Source organism: Schistocerca piceifrons, chromosome 7 (assembly GCF_021461385.2).
Source record: "Schistocerca piceifrons isolate TAMUIC-IGC-003096 chromosome 7, iqSchPice1.1, whole genome shotgun sequence".
Classification (NCBI taxonomy): Eukaryota; Metazoa; Arthropoda; class Insecta; order Orthoptera; family Acrididae; genus Schistocerca; species Schistocerca piceifrons.
Genome location: NC_060144.1, coordinates 82,268,236 through 82,282,745, shown reverse-complemented (window position 1 = coordinate 82,282,745; position 14,510 = coordinate 82,268,236). Strand labels below are relative to the sequence as shown.

The 14,510-nt window shown below is 40.4% G+C and overlaps 1 protein-coding gene across 1 annotated transcript in view; it reads left to right on the top strand.

The window, feature by feature from the left end:
* Positions 1-14,510, top strand: part of LOC124805451 (modular serine protease-like) — a 220,365-nt gene that overhangs the window by 171,940 nt on the left and 33,915 nt on the right. The window contains exon 8 of the mRNA XM_047266013.1: positions 602-775. Within this exon, the coding sequence (XP_047121969.1) occupies positions 602-775 (174 nt within the window). The remainder of the gene's footprint in view (positions 1-601; positions 776-14,510) is intronic.

The window sequence follows — 14,510 nt, the reverse complement described above, 5'->3', positions numbered from 1 at the left end:
GGTCCAATTCATTTTTGGTCTCATCAAATGCAGAATTTATTCCTATATATCATTTGTATGAACCACTTTATTGATAGATGGGTTAGTTTCAACGATATTACCAAAAAACAGAGGTTAAAACGAAAATTTTTCATGAACATGTAAAATTGGTCCAATTTTGAAGAGCACTAGTATGGAAACGGGTGGTCCAAAAAATATGCAGATGGTCTCATTCAATGTAGACTCTTGTGCCCTACAATTTTTAATACCACTATGTTTTTGATATTGTCAGTCATTTACGAGATATAATCCCAAAACTGAAAAAATACCTCTTTTTTGGGTATATTTTTGCCCCCCACCACTTTTCCACAACTCCGCCAAGGGGGAAAAACCTAGGATAGTCATATTGGGCCACAAATGAAGCCATTAAAACAATAAAACCTTTTGTAGCAATTATTTCTGATTTGTCTAATTTTTAGGTTTAACCCTACTGGACTAATACTATACATCTCATATCATGGAAGGTAAGTACTGGCTTGCGATTCTGTACCCGAATTTCTTAACTTCCTTGACTGAATTATCCTTTGACCCAGTTAAGTAATAATATATGATCAATTTTCAGGTAGAGTCAATTGTTATAAAAGATACATACCAAGGAAGTTTCCGAGATTATGCAGATGATATTGCTATAATAGTCTTGAAAACTGAAATAACAATCTCAGATTTTGTGAGACTAGCTTGTGTAGATCTGGAAAGAAAATATGACAAACAGCTAATCAATGGAAATACTGGCTCTGTGAGTATATTTCCCTATCATTTTCAGTCTTTATTTGTCACATATTTAATTTCTTTTCTGTTAGTTTACCTAAAAATATTTCTTTTAGAATACCACACTTAGAACTGTAGAATGACTCAAGTTTAAACTAAAAGTGTCTTTAGGCATACTCCCAAATTGATTAAACATGTGTAACCACAGCATACTCTTTCCCAGAAATTCACAAATTTGTCTGTTTGCTGATAATGTACTCAACATTCTAAAACTATTTATTTATTTTGTGCTGTCACTCTGTGTTTTGCCTTCATTTGTGTATTCAGGTCATTGCATCTGTATGCATTTTCCTAATTTAACAGTGACACTGTAAGAAGTAAATTTCTTTAAAATGGGTCTCATACATTTGAATATTTGGGGCAGGAGAGAAGTATGTGGTTACAAATTGCCGAAAAAAGAATGCCACCAGAAATAAGGATGACATACATAAAATAAGATGAGAATGAAAATCACATGATTAATTTTGTAGATTCTGCAGTTCATAAATCAGTTCATCAGAAGAGAGAGGGAATATGAAGTAGGAACAAAGGGTGAGAATTGAAAATATTCTACATACCCTGGATAGAGACACAAAAAACATGGGGGAAATGTGTGAATGATTGAAACTGGTTACTTCCTGTGTGTGTTCTGCACTTTCATCATTAATAGCAACTTTACTTTCTGCAGTACATATATTTGTACCTCTTCTTCTACTTGCTTCCTTCCTTCCTTCCTCTTGCTTTGATGGTGAACAACCAATTTATTATCTCAGAACTGTAGTCATTAGTGGCTGGTATGTCTGCAATGCCTAGTCCAGTTGCATCCTTGAGCCATCAACACATGGGGTGTGAATGTGTTCATGGATGGGTCGCTGGCCAAGATTTGTGACAGCACAACATAGAATTTCACATCCTACAGTGTTTCACAGTGTGAAAGACAGAATAAGAAAAGCCAGACTTCTGCTTTGTGGTGAGGAGCATGGCCAGTAAGATGCAAGATTGCATTGTACTTCACAAGCCCAACACCGCCAGAAAGCACCATACTAACCATACCGTATTGAGTCATTTTCAGCTGAAGCCCATACCTAATGTGTTTCATATCATAACTTCAGTCCTCTGAATATATGCTTTGTCAGAGTACTGGCACATTGAAGCCCTTTAGAAAACAAGGTGTGTGTGTGTGTGTGTGTGTGTGTGTGTGTGTGTGTGTGTGTGTGTGTGTGTGTGTGTGTGAAAAACTTAATTAAGTTTCATACATACAATGAATATAAAGGCAAACACTGTAATTGTGCTTTTACTGAATTAAATATGGACGCAACAAACAACCTGTATGTGGTATCTGATCCTGAGAACCTGTCGAGTGAATTACAACATTTGAAGACAGTGCTCCGACAAAAATGGTTATTCTGAGAGACAGATACGTAATGCATTCAGGCCGAGGTGAGTTCAATCTATGGAGCAGAATGAAAATACGAAGACACTCACCACTTTGGCCTTTCTGCTGTATTTTGGTGCCATGTTGTCAAGAATCAGAAGAGTCCTCGGGAGATACGGGATTAAGTGTGTTTTTCAGCCATCTGCAAAACTGAGAAACCTGTAGGGTTTGGTTAAGGATGACGATGGACTGAGAAAATGTGGTGTGTACAAGATTCCTTGTCAGTGTATGGCAGCAGTATATAGGCCAGACATGCCACACAGTACAAGAACGCTGCGATGAACATCAGCATCATACATGCCTTTGTCATCCGGAAAAGTCAGCAATTGTGGAACACTGCTTGAATACAGGACATCCTATGATTTATGAAAAGACAGAAGTCTTATCCCCAGCATCATCTTTCTGGGACTGTGTCATCAAGGAAGCAATACATATTAATACAGCAGATAATCTCATCAACAAGGATACGGGATTTCAACCGAGCACAGCCTGGAACCCTGCATTGGCTGCTATTAAATCACGACGTGAAAATTAAGATTCTTCGCTAACAGACTTGGTGAACCTGGATGATGCTTCCTGGATTTCAAGTGGACTCTGCTGTGTCAGTCTGACTGACACATAAATAGTTTACTTAAGCCCTTATAAAAATAATCTTTCTTATTCAGTTCTTCAATAAATTTATCAAAAATCAAAAGGAAAGATACCTGCATCACATCCGATTCATTAACTTGTTTAAGATGTGACTCAGATTCATCAAAGAATTGTTTTTCGGATTGCTTTTCTTATACTGAGCTTAACTTTGTTTAATTTTAGCAATATTACAGAGAGATTAAAATTTTTTTCTAACCTAGAGTATTGAAAACTTCATATCCTATTCCAAAGATATTCAAATTTTTTCTCGCCTAGATTATTGAAAACTCAAAATCTCATTCACTTCCAAGAAACCAAGGAACTGTACAACTTGAGAATAGTGGCAACGTCCATGTCTACTGCTTGTTATTGCTTGCTTATGACACAGAATTTTTCAAGTGAATCACAAATTGCAGTCATAAAATATGTCTGAAAACTACACAATTTCTTGATTAGACCTCTAGCTTCAGGTTACATCAAAGACTTTTAACTCCTCCTCCTCCACTACTACTACTACTACTACTACTACTACTCGGCTATACAGCACTTGAAGGGTCTTGGCCTGCATCACAATATCCTACCATTCTATCTGGTCCATGGCTTTCTGTCTTGATCTTCTGACACTCAGCTTTTACATGTCTTCTTCAAGTCCATCCATCCATCTCATTCTGGGATGTACCTTCCATAACCTGCCTCCACCCTTGCCATAAAAACTCCTCTAACATGTTCTGTCTTCGTCCATTCTGACCACGTGTCCTGCCTACAGCAGTCTTCTTATTTTAATGGTGGTGACTGTCAGGTTCTTCACTCCCAATAATTGACAACAGTGCTCCGATGATTGTGTCATCATCTTTATTGAGGCATCTGCAAGATTCTTCTCTGCAGACAATCTGATTTTAAAGAAGTAATTGGATCGATAAAAAAATCTACTCACCAAGTGGCAGCAGGAGAACACACACATGAAAAGGTTAAACTTATGAAAGTTTTCGGAGCCAGCACCTCCTTCTTACAGCTAAAGAGGTTAGGAGTAAGGGAGAAGGGTGAAAGGAAAGGACTGGAGAAGTTTAGAAAAAGGAATACAGTTCGAAAAAGTCACCCAGAACCCCAAATCAGGGGATATTTACAGGACAGGATTACAAGGAAAGATTGGGGGACTGCTCCAGATGGGATTTGAAAACCTGAGAGCTTGAAGGTGGAAGACTGGGTAATATGCAAGACAGAGACTACTACTAAAGCATCATGTATGACTTAATAAGAGTGAAAATCTAAGTGCATTGTATATAAGACAGTTGGGAGGGGAGACAGCGAAAAATAGACAGGTCAGAAAATGAAAAATGTAGAAAACTGAAATGAAGTGAAGAAATGAGTAGTTACTGTGAAGAAATGCTGATATGGAAGGAATTAACATAAATTAAGCCTAGGTGGGAGGTGAGAACCAAGGGTATGTTGTAGTGCTAGCTCCCACCTGTGGTGTTCTGTGAAACTGGTGACTGGGGGGAAAATCCATATGGCACAAGTGGTGAAACAGCACAGAGGTTATGACTGCCATGTTGTAGATTATGTTCTTCAACAGGGTACTGTATGTTGCTGGTATACACCCTCTGCTCATTCATCCCGACTGATACCTGGGTGGTAGTCATGCCGATGTAAAAGGCCGAACAGTGTGTACATCACAGCTGGTATATGATGTGTCATTTCTCAGAACACTGCAAGAGGCTAGCGCTACAATATGCCCTTAATTCTCGCCAAACCATTTGGACTTACTTTACAGTAACTCCTTCTGTATCAGCATTACAGGAACTGGAGTTCTGGGTGACTTTTCTGAACCATACCCCTTTTCCTAAACCTGTCCAGTTCTTTTCCTTCAATCCTCTTCCTTCCCCTTCAACTCTTCCACTGGAAGAAGGAACCACCTTGCTCTGAAAGCTTGTGCAAGTTAAACTTATTTGTGCCTGTGCCTCTTGCCACCGCTTGACGAGTAGATTTTTTATCTATCCAGTTACATTATATTGTCAATAAGTGATTATTTTTGGTGTCATATTGGCCCATGTGGTCATCATTCCTTCTTATGTAACCCTCTTGTCAGTCTTTATCGTCATCTGTTTTGTTAAAACTGTCATCTGCTTTCTACCTTATGTGCTGGTAGTCAGATCATTTATTTATCTGTACTACCCATTTTCCTCAACACTTTGCACCTACATCTTTTCTACTACCAATTTCCATGCACATAGACGGGCCCATAGTTATTTGCAAATTTGCACATAGCAATTCTGCTGTTGATATGAATTTGCTTATAACAATCTGTTTGCAGTTCACTAAACTGCAGGGCCTTCTGCTGATCATCTTTTTCCAATTTATTTGCAAATCTGACAGCTGTTTTGTTTCCCCACCCTCCACATACCTTGTTTATACACAATTCTTTCATATTTTCTTTATTTGTTTTTCACCAAACTGCTCTGATCCACTTTTACTGCCACCTCTTACATTACTTGCCAAGCAAACTAGTTTACATTTTCTTCTATGACTTCCTCTTTCTGTTTGCTCAGTTTTTAAAATTTTGTCTCCTTTCATGACTTTTGCAATCATTTTTTCTTTCCCAATCATACTTTTCTGGTGAGAAATTCTTGCCCACTCATTGCCTCTATTAACCATTGCCTATTCTCTAAATTTTCATACAAGTTTTTCTGATTTCTTCGAATTTTTTCTTTGCTTTTCTTCAGTTTTTCTACCTTTTCCCACCCTCTGCCTCTCTTTTTGCCATTTCCACCATTTCTAAAACTCAAAACTTTCCTCTCTTGCCATGATGCACCCAATCACACATTACATCCATTCTTTTCAATAACATGCTTTTGCACTGTCAAAATTAAGGCTACACATTCTGTTTCCTGAAAACTGCTTGTCACGTGGAGTTACTCCCAAAGTGCTAACGTTGTAAGTCCCTGTTTCTGGATGTAATTCTACTCTACACCAGGCTCTTTTACAGTTTCAAATACAGTGATCTCTTGCTCTTATCTGACTAATCTGTGACCTACATTCCTCATCTGCCCATTTCCACACCTCCAGACCTCTGTCCTCCTACAAAATCTGCAGTTATCTGCCTCTCACCTTGATGGTATCATCCACCAAACCAACTTCAGACTGCAACAACATGCCAGATGTTACCTCAGAAGGCTACCCCCACCTTCTCTTAAACTATCTCAACAGTGGTATTTCCATTCCTGTTCATCTGCAGCTCCCCAAACAGCCACACCATCGACCACCATTCCTCTCATACAAACCCAGCTTGGCCAGTCTTCTTAACATCCCAGTTTTCACCACTGCCTCCCAGACCAATAATTACTAATAATCACAAGAACCAGTCACAACAGTACAGTGTTCACAGCCTCCCGCCTAAAGCACTCTTCCTCTCTGAATTACCTGTAATATCCAAAGCTTACACTTTCAGCTCTAAACTGGAATTTAACCATGTTGCTCTGATGAAGGACCTACTTTTCTTGACAAGTAATATTAACTGTAAATATCACTTTGCAACACAATTCAAGAACTGTTCTAACAGGAACTCTGACATTGAGCCCTGCCTTGAACAATTCAGAGCACGATCCCACCTTTATCCACCTCCATTACCTCAAAATCATCCTTATAAGCAATCCAAGAATTCCTCACATCCAGCATTCCTTCACAACCCTTCCTCAGGTCCCTACAACATGACACTAACATGACCTCTGCAGAACTCCAAGCCCTAGGTATCCTAAAAGCTGATCCATCATTATCCTCCCAGCAGACAAAGGATCTACCACTGTGGTGCTTGACTGACAGGGGTATGTCAGTGAAGGTCTACACCAGCTGTCTGACACCTCGGTCTACATACAGTGTCTGCCATAAAGATGCCATCTGTGATTCAAACTGGCCTGCAATCCCTCCTAAAAATCTCATGCCCCTAATGAGGACTTACACCTCAATCCATAGAAATTTTCACCCCACCCAAATCACGCATCCCCACCTTCTGCCTAAGATCCATAAACCCAATCATACTGGCCACCCTATAATTGCTGGCTTGGGGACCCACTGAATGTTTATCTGCCTTAGTTGATTAACACTTGGAACCCATAGAACAAAGACTTCCCTCCTATATTAAAGATATCAACCATTTCCTAGATCATCTGATATCTGTACCCGTCCCACTAGTGCCACACACCTTGCTTGTCACCATTGATGCCATCCCCCTGTATACCAACATCCCCCATGTACAAGGTCTGTCTGCTGCATAACATTTCCACAGTCAGCACCATCTGATTCCAAACCTGTGACATCCTTCTTGCTCACCGTAATCGGCTTTATACTTACCAATAGTTACTTCACCTTTGAGTGGGAGACATGCAAACAGGTCAGGGGTACAGCCATGGGAACCAGGATGGCTCCTTCCTGTGCCAACCTTTTCATGGATTGCTTGGAGGGGGCTTTCCTGGAATCCATAAGTTCAACCCCTTGTTTGGCTTAGATATATTGATGACATTTTTGCCATATGGGCTCATGGTGAGGCTGACCTAGTAAAATTCCTGGAATCTCTAAATACCTTTTCTGAATTAAATTTCACATGGTCCTATTTTGAATTCCATGCTGCTTTCCTCAATGTAGTTCTCATTCTCACCATAGGCTAGCTACACACTTCTGTACACACTAATCCTGCCAGCAGACAATAGTACTTACATTTTGACAGTTGCCATCCTTACCATGTCAAATGTTTCCTTGGCTTTTGAGGCAGACGTATTTGTTTATATGCAGACTATTTACAGCAATATACCACCATTCCCATCTCAACCTCCACTGGGCATAATTACCCCAACAGCCTAGTTCAAAAGCAGGTTTCCTGGGCCATCACATCCAATCCTCAGTATTATACTGGTCCTGAATGTATTAATTAGCTACTTTGACTAGGCCATGACTGCCTAAAATCATGCCCTGAAAGGAGATTCATTCTCTTTAAGATTTCGTCCACTACACCTTCAATAGCTTTTTGTCACAATCCAAATTTCCCCAACATCCTTGTCAGACCCTATGTTCCTTCTACACCCATCTCCCTATGCTATGACTCCTACCCCTTTGACTGTCCCCAATGCACAACTTGCCCTATACAGGCTCCTACCACCACGAAACTGGCAAAACATATAATATCAAAGGGAGAGAGACCTGTGAAATGACGTGTCATATACCAGCTGTTATGTAAACACAGTTTGGTCTTTTACATTTGTGTGGCTACCAGCTGTTATCAGTCAGGATGAATGGGCATAGACAGATGGCATTTACCGGCAACACACAATATCCTGTTGCAGAGCATGCTGTACAAAATGACAGTCGTGACCTGTTTCACCACATGTGCCAACTGAATTCTTCCGCCAGACAGTTTCTCAGACCACCACAGGTGGCAAGTAGCACTACAACATATTCTTGGTTTTGCCACCCACCTGGCCTTAATTTATGTTAATTCCTCCCATCTCAGCAGTTCTTCACCGTAACTACTCCTTTCTTCACTCCATTTCAGTTTTCTACATCATTCACTTTCTGACCTGTCTATTTTTTGCTGTATCCCCACCCAGCTGTGTTACATACAATGCAGTCAGCTTTTCACTCTTATCAAGTTGTACATGTTGTTTTAGTAGTAATCTCGGTATTGCATATTACCTTGTCTTTGACCTTTAAGCTCTCAAGTTATCTAATCTCATCTGGTGCAGTCCTGCAGACTTTCCTTGTCAAGCCGTCCTGTAAGTCTCCCCTGATCTGGGGCTCTAGGTGACTTTTCGAAACTGTACCTCTTTTCCTAGACCTCTCCAGTCCTTTTCCTTCACACCTCTTCATACCCCTTCAAGTCTTCCGCTGGAAGAAGGAGCCACTGGCTCCAAAAACTTGCATAAGTTAGACCTTTTTGTATGTGTGTTCTCCTGCCGACACTTGATGAATAATTTTGTTTATCTATACAATTACATTAAATTGTTAATAATTAATTACTTTTGTGGTTAAAAAGGACATAACAATCTACATCTACATCTACATGGTTACTCCTCAATTCACACTTAAGTGCCTGGCAGAGGATTCATCGAACCATTTTCATACTACTTCTCTATCATTCCACTCTTGAACAGCGCGTGGGAAAAAGGAACAACTAAATCTTTCTGTTCGAGCTCTGATTTCTCTTATTTTATTATGATGATCATGTCTCCCTACGTAGGTGCGTGTCAACAGAATATTTTCGCATTCGGAAGATAAAGTTTACAATTGAAATTTCGTAAATAGATCTCGCCGCAAAGAAAACTGCCTTTGTTTCAGTGACTGCCACCCCAACTCGCAGCCGGCCGGGGTGGCCGTGCGGTTCTAGGCACTTCAGTCTGGAACCGTGTGACTGCTGCGGTCGCAGGTTCAAATCCTGCCTCGGGCATGGATGTGTGTGATGTCCTTGGGTTAGTTAGGTTTAAGTAGTTCTAAGTTCTAGGGGACTGATGACCTCAGATGTTGAGTCCCATAGTGCTGAGAGCTATTTGAACCAACCCAACTCGCATATCATATCAGTGACACTCTCACCCCTATTGCATGACATCACAAAACAAGCTGCCGTTCTTTGCACTTTTTCAATGTCCTCTGTCAATCCTACCTGGTAAGGCTCCCATACCGCACAGCAGTATTCCAGCAGACAACGGACAAGTGTAGTGTAAGCTGTCTCTTTAGTGGGTTTGTCACATCATCTAAGTGTTCTGCCAACAAAGAGCAGTCTTTGTTTCACCTTCCCCACAATATTATCTATGTGGTCTTTCCAATTTAAGTTGCTTGTAATTGTAATTCCTAGGTATTTAGTCGAATTGACAGTCCCTAGATTTGTGCAATTTACTGGATTTCTTTGGGTTCCCATGTGGATGACGTTGCACTTTTCTTTGTTTAGTGCTAATTGCCACTTTTCACACCGTACAGAAATTCTCTTTAGATCATTTTGTAATTAGAATTGATCGTCTGATGATTTTACTAGATGGTAAAACAATCTAGGAGGACTGCTCAGATTATCACCTAGATCATTTGTGTAAATAAGGAACAGCGTAGGGCCTGTGACACTACCTTGTGGAATGCCAGATATCACTTCTGTTCTACTTGATGATTTTATCATCTATCATTATGAATTGTGACCTCTCCGAGAGGAAATCACGAATCCAGTCACACAACTGATATGATACTCCATATGCACGCAATTTAATTAATGGTCACTTGTGAGGAACAGTATCAAAAGCCTTCTGGAAATGTATTAATATGGCATCAATCTGAGATCGCTTGTCAACAGCACTCATTACTTCATGGGAATAAAGAGCTAGCTGTGTTGCACAAGAACAATATTTTCTGAATCCGTGTTCGTTATGTATCAATAAGTCATTTTCTTCAAGGTGATTCATAATGTTAGAGTACAGTATATGCTCCAAAATACTAAGCAAATTGAGGTCAGTGATATGGGTCTGCAAATCAATGTGTTACTCCTATTTCCTTTCTTGAATATTGGTGTGACCTGTGCTACTGTCCAGTCTTTAGGAACAGACCTTTCGTCAAGTGAGCGGTTGTATATGATTGCAAAGAAAGGCGCTATTGTGTCTGCGTACTCTGAAAGGGACCTAATTGGTATACCATCTGGATTGGAAGACTTGCCTTTCTTAAGTGATTTGAATTGTTTCGCAACACCTAAGATATCTACTTTTATGTCACTCATGCTAACAGCTGTTCTGGTTTCAAATTCTGGAATATTTACTTCGTCTTCTTTCATGAAGGAATTATGGAAAACTGTATTTAGTAACTCCACTTTAGTGCCACCATCATTGGTAACATTTCCATGGGTATCGCTCAGTGATGGTATTGACTGTTTTTTGCCACTGGTGTACTTTACATATGACCAGAATCTCTTTGGCTTTTCTATCATATTTTGAGACAATGTTTCATTGTGGAAACTATTAAAAGCATCTCGCATTGATGTCCAAACTAAATTTCTAGCTTCTGTGAAACTTAGCCAGTCTTTTGGATTTTGCGGTCTTTTGAATTTGGCATGCTTTTTTCGTTGCTTCTGCTACAGCGTTCTGACGTGTTTTGTGTAGCATGGTGGATAAGTCCCATCTCTTATTAACTTATGCATTATGAATCTATCTATTGCTTTCGATACTCTGTCTTTGAATTTGAGTCATATCTTTTCTATACTTACATAATTAGCTTGGAAGGAATGGAGACACACTCTTAGGAAGGCATCAAGCGAATTCTTATCTGCTGTTTTAAAAAGATATATTTTGCATTTATTTATAGTGGTTTTGGTTGATATAGTTTTGAGCCTTGCTACAATGAACTTGTGTTCGCTAATCCCTGTATCCATCATGATGCTCTCTATTAGATCAGGATTATTTGTGGCTAAGAGGTCATATGTGTTTTCGCAACCATTTACAATTCGTGTGGGCTCATGAACTAATTATTCAAAATAAATCTCAGAGAAAGCATTTAGTACAATTTTGGAAGATGTTATCTGTCTACCACTGGCTTTGAACATGTATTTTCATCAACAGATTGGGGGTAGATTGAAGTCTCTACCGATTATAACTGTATGAGTGGCGTACTTATTTGTAATGAGATTCAAGTTTTCTTAGAACTGTTTAGCTATTATAATATCTGAGTCTGGTGGTCAGTAGAAGGATCAAATTATTATTTTGGTACGGCTGTTGAGTATAATCTCTACCCACAGTAATTTGCAGAAACTATCTATTTCAACTTCACTAAAAGATAAACCACTACCAACAGACACAAACACACCACCACCTAATTTATTTCATCTATCCTTTCTGAACATGGTTTGCGCCTCTGTAAAAATGTTGGCAGAATTTATCTCTGGCTTTAGCCAGCTTTCTGTTCGTATAACGATTTCAGCTTCTGTTCTTTCTATCAGCGCTTGAAGCTCTGGTACTTTTCCAACACAGCTATAACAATTTATGACTACAATTCTGACTGTTGCTTGGTCGATTCTCATCATTTCTTTGCCCTGTACCATTTGAGACTGGAGCCATTTTTGATCTTCCCCAGGACTGTCTAACCTAAAAAACCACCCAGTCCACACCACACAGCTCCTACACCCATGTAGCGGCCTCCTGTGTGTAGTGTGTACCTGACCTATTTAGCAGAACCTGAAACCCCACCACCCTATGGCACAAGTCAAGGAATCTGCAGTCTACACGGTTGCAGAACTGTCTGAGCCTCTGATTCAGACCCTCCACTCAGCTCTGTACCAAAGGTCCGCAGTCAGTCCTGTTGATGATGCTGCAGATGGTGAGCTCTGCCTTTATCTCACTAGCAAGACTGGCAGTCTTCACCAATTCAGATAGCCGCCAGAAACCAGAGAGAATCTCTCCCGATCCATAGCGACACACATCATTAGTGCTGACATGAGCCACCACCTGCAGTTTGCTGCACCCTGTACCTTTCATGACATCCCGAAGGACCCTTTCCACATCTTGGATGACTTCCCCCCAGTATGCACACGGAGTGCACATTGGCTTTCTTTTCATCCTTAGCTGCCGTATCCCTAAGGGGCTCCATCACCTGCCTAACATTGGAGCTCCCAGTAACAAGCAATCTCACCCTCTGTGCTTGTCTGGACCTCTCAGGAAGACTGGTCACTGCTGCAACAGGCGAGGCTGCCCTTGCTGGCTCAGAAGTACTTTCAGCAGTGGGCAGTACCTCAAACCTCTTACGGAGGCATAAGGTTACAGCCTTGCAGTCAGCACCAACTTTTGCTTTCCTCCCAGGGATTCGCGACCCCACCACGGTTTGCCAATCAGTGTCAGGCAAGTGTCAACCGGCAGGGATGTTGTAATCCGAGGGCATAGTGGCATCAGAGATCCCAGGCGATGCTACATGATCCAGAGGTGCCAAAGCATTCACCTCGAATGTCCCAGTGTCACTGCGGCCCAGGGCAACAGCCTGGAGCCTGTCAACCGTGGCCAACTCAGGTTCCAGCTGTTTACGGATGGTGGCCAATTCGCTCTGAATATGTACATAACAGGCGCAGTCCCTATCCACCCCTAACAATTTTTTTCATCCCTTTTATCTCGCAAGCCATTCAAAACAAACAGATGACTGATGACTACGCGAATTTACAGTATAAGGGTACTAAAATGCGATGCTGTAACTCTCAAATACTATATACGTCAGAAATTTGTGAATTAAACTATGCAAGTACCCAAAAACACGCAAAGAAATTAAGAATTAAACTATAAAACAAATAAGTGAGCTTAAAGTATGACTTGCTGCTGGCTGCTGCACATTCATCGGCGGCAGGGAGCTCATTCAGCTGTCTGAGTTGTCTTTATTGAAAAATGTTCTTCAATGTTTCCATTGCTGAGTAGAATTGCTGAGAAAAAAATAGTATTTCTTGTAAAAAAAAAAAAAAAAAAAAAAGAAAGAAAGAAACTATTTCTAGCATTTTGCTGCACCTGATTCCACCAAATTCATTGTGTGTGCTGAATAAGGAATGTAGTAAGCATAAGAAGAGACAGCATTAAAACTAGCTTGCCAGCCAGGTAAAATATCTGATATTTTTGGTGCCTTGTTGTAACTCTGTCCTCTACAGTTCTGTACGTTCAATCCATGTCTCTCAAGAAAATGGATTGCTGCATCCACCAGACCCTGACCACCATGTCCTGGATTGGATATAGATTCAACAAATTGCTCTCCACCTAATCCTATTTCATTGACATAGTGCATGACACAGCTTAACTGCTGATTTGTGCAATATCAGAGCTTGAGTCAATGGTGACACACTAGTATTTAGCTGCAATAATTTCTGCTCCTGTTTCTTCAACAAGTCTTTTCCCCCTGATTCTGATTACTTCTTCATGTGCAGCAAAAGAGATATATGACACTTTTCCCTTTGTGTAATACTTATATTTGGACGTGTGGCCAGCAAGAAGTGGATCAACTTCAGCAACAAGTTCCATTTGCATTAAATGTTACCATTATAACACTCCTTCAAGTACTTCATCACCACGGAAAGGTAGTCCTTCACAACAAAACTACTTCACAACAGCAATCTCTCTTTGTAGCACATTATACCAGTACTGCACTTGATTTTCAAGTTGTGTAAAATGGTTTCTATCTATTCTGGTCAGAGTTGAGCTTCTGTTTGTAAAACTAAGATCAGAATCTCATTGCATTGAACTGGAATGATCATACAGGTAATTTTCTGTGAAAAGAAAACCAAAGACTGTAATTTATTGACAGAACGCTGAGAAAGTGTAACATGTCTAGTGAAGATACTGTTTACACCATGCTCGTCTGCCCTCTCTGGGGCTATTGCTGTGCAGTGTGGGATCCACATCAAATGAGACTAACAGAGGACATCATAGAAGTTCAAAGAAGAACAGCTCATTTTGTATCATCAAAAAACAGGAGAGTAACAATACCAGAGAAGGAAAGTTACTACTCACCATGTAGCGGAGATGCTGAGTCATGGTAGGCACAGTAAAAAGATTCACACAATTCAAGCTTTTGGCCATTAAGGGCTTTGTCAGCAGTAGACACACACACACACACACACACACACACACACACACACACACACACATAAACCCAACTTGCACACAAATCTGCAGTCTCAGAGAGC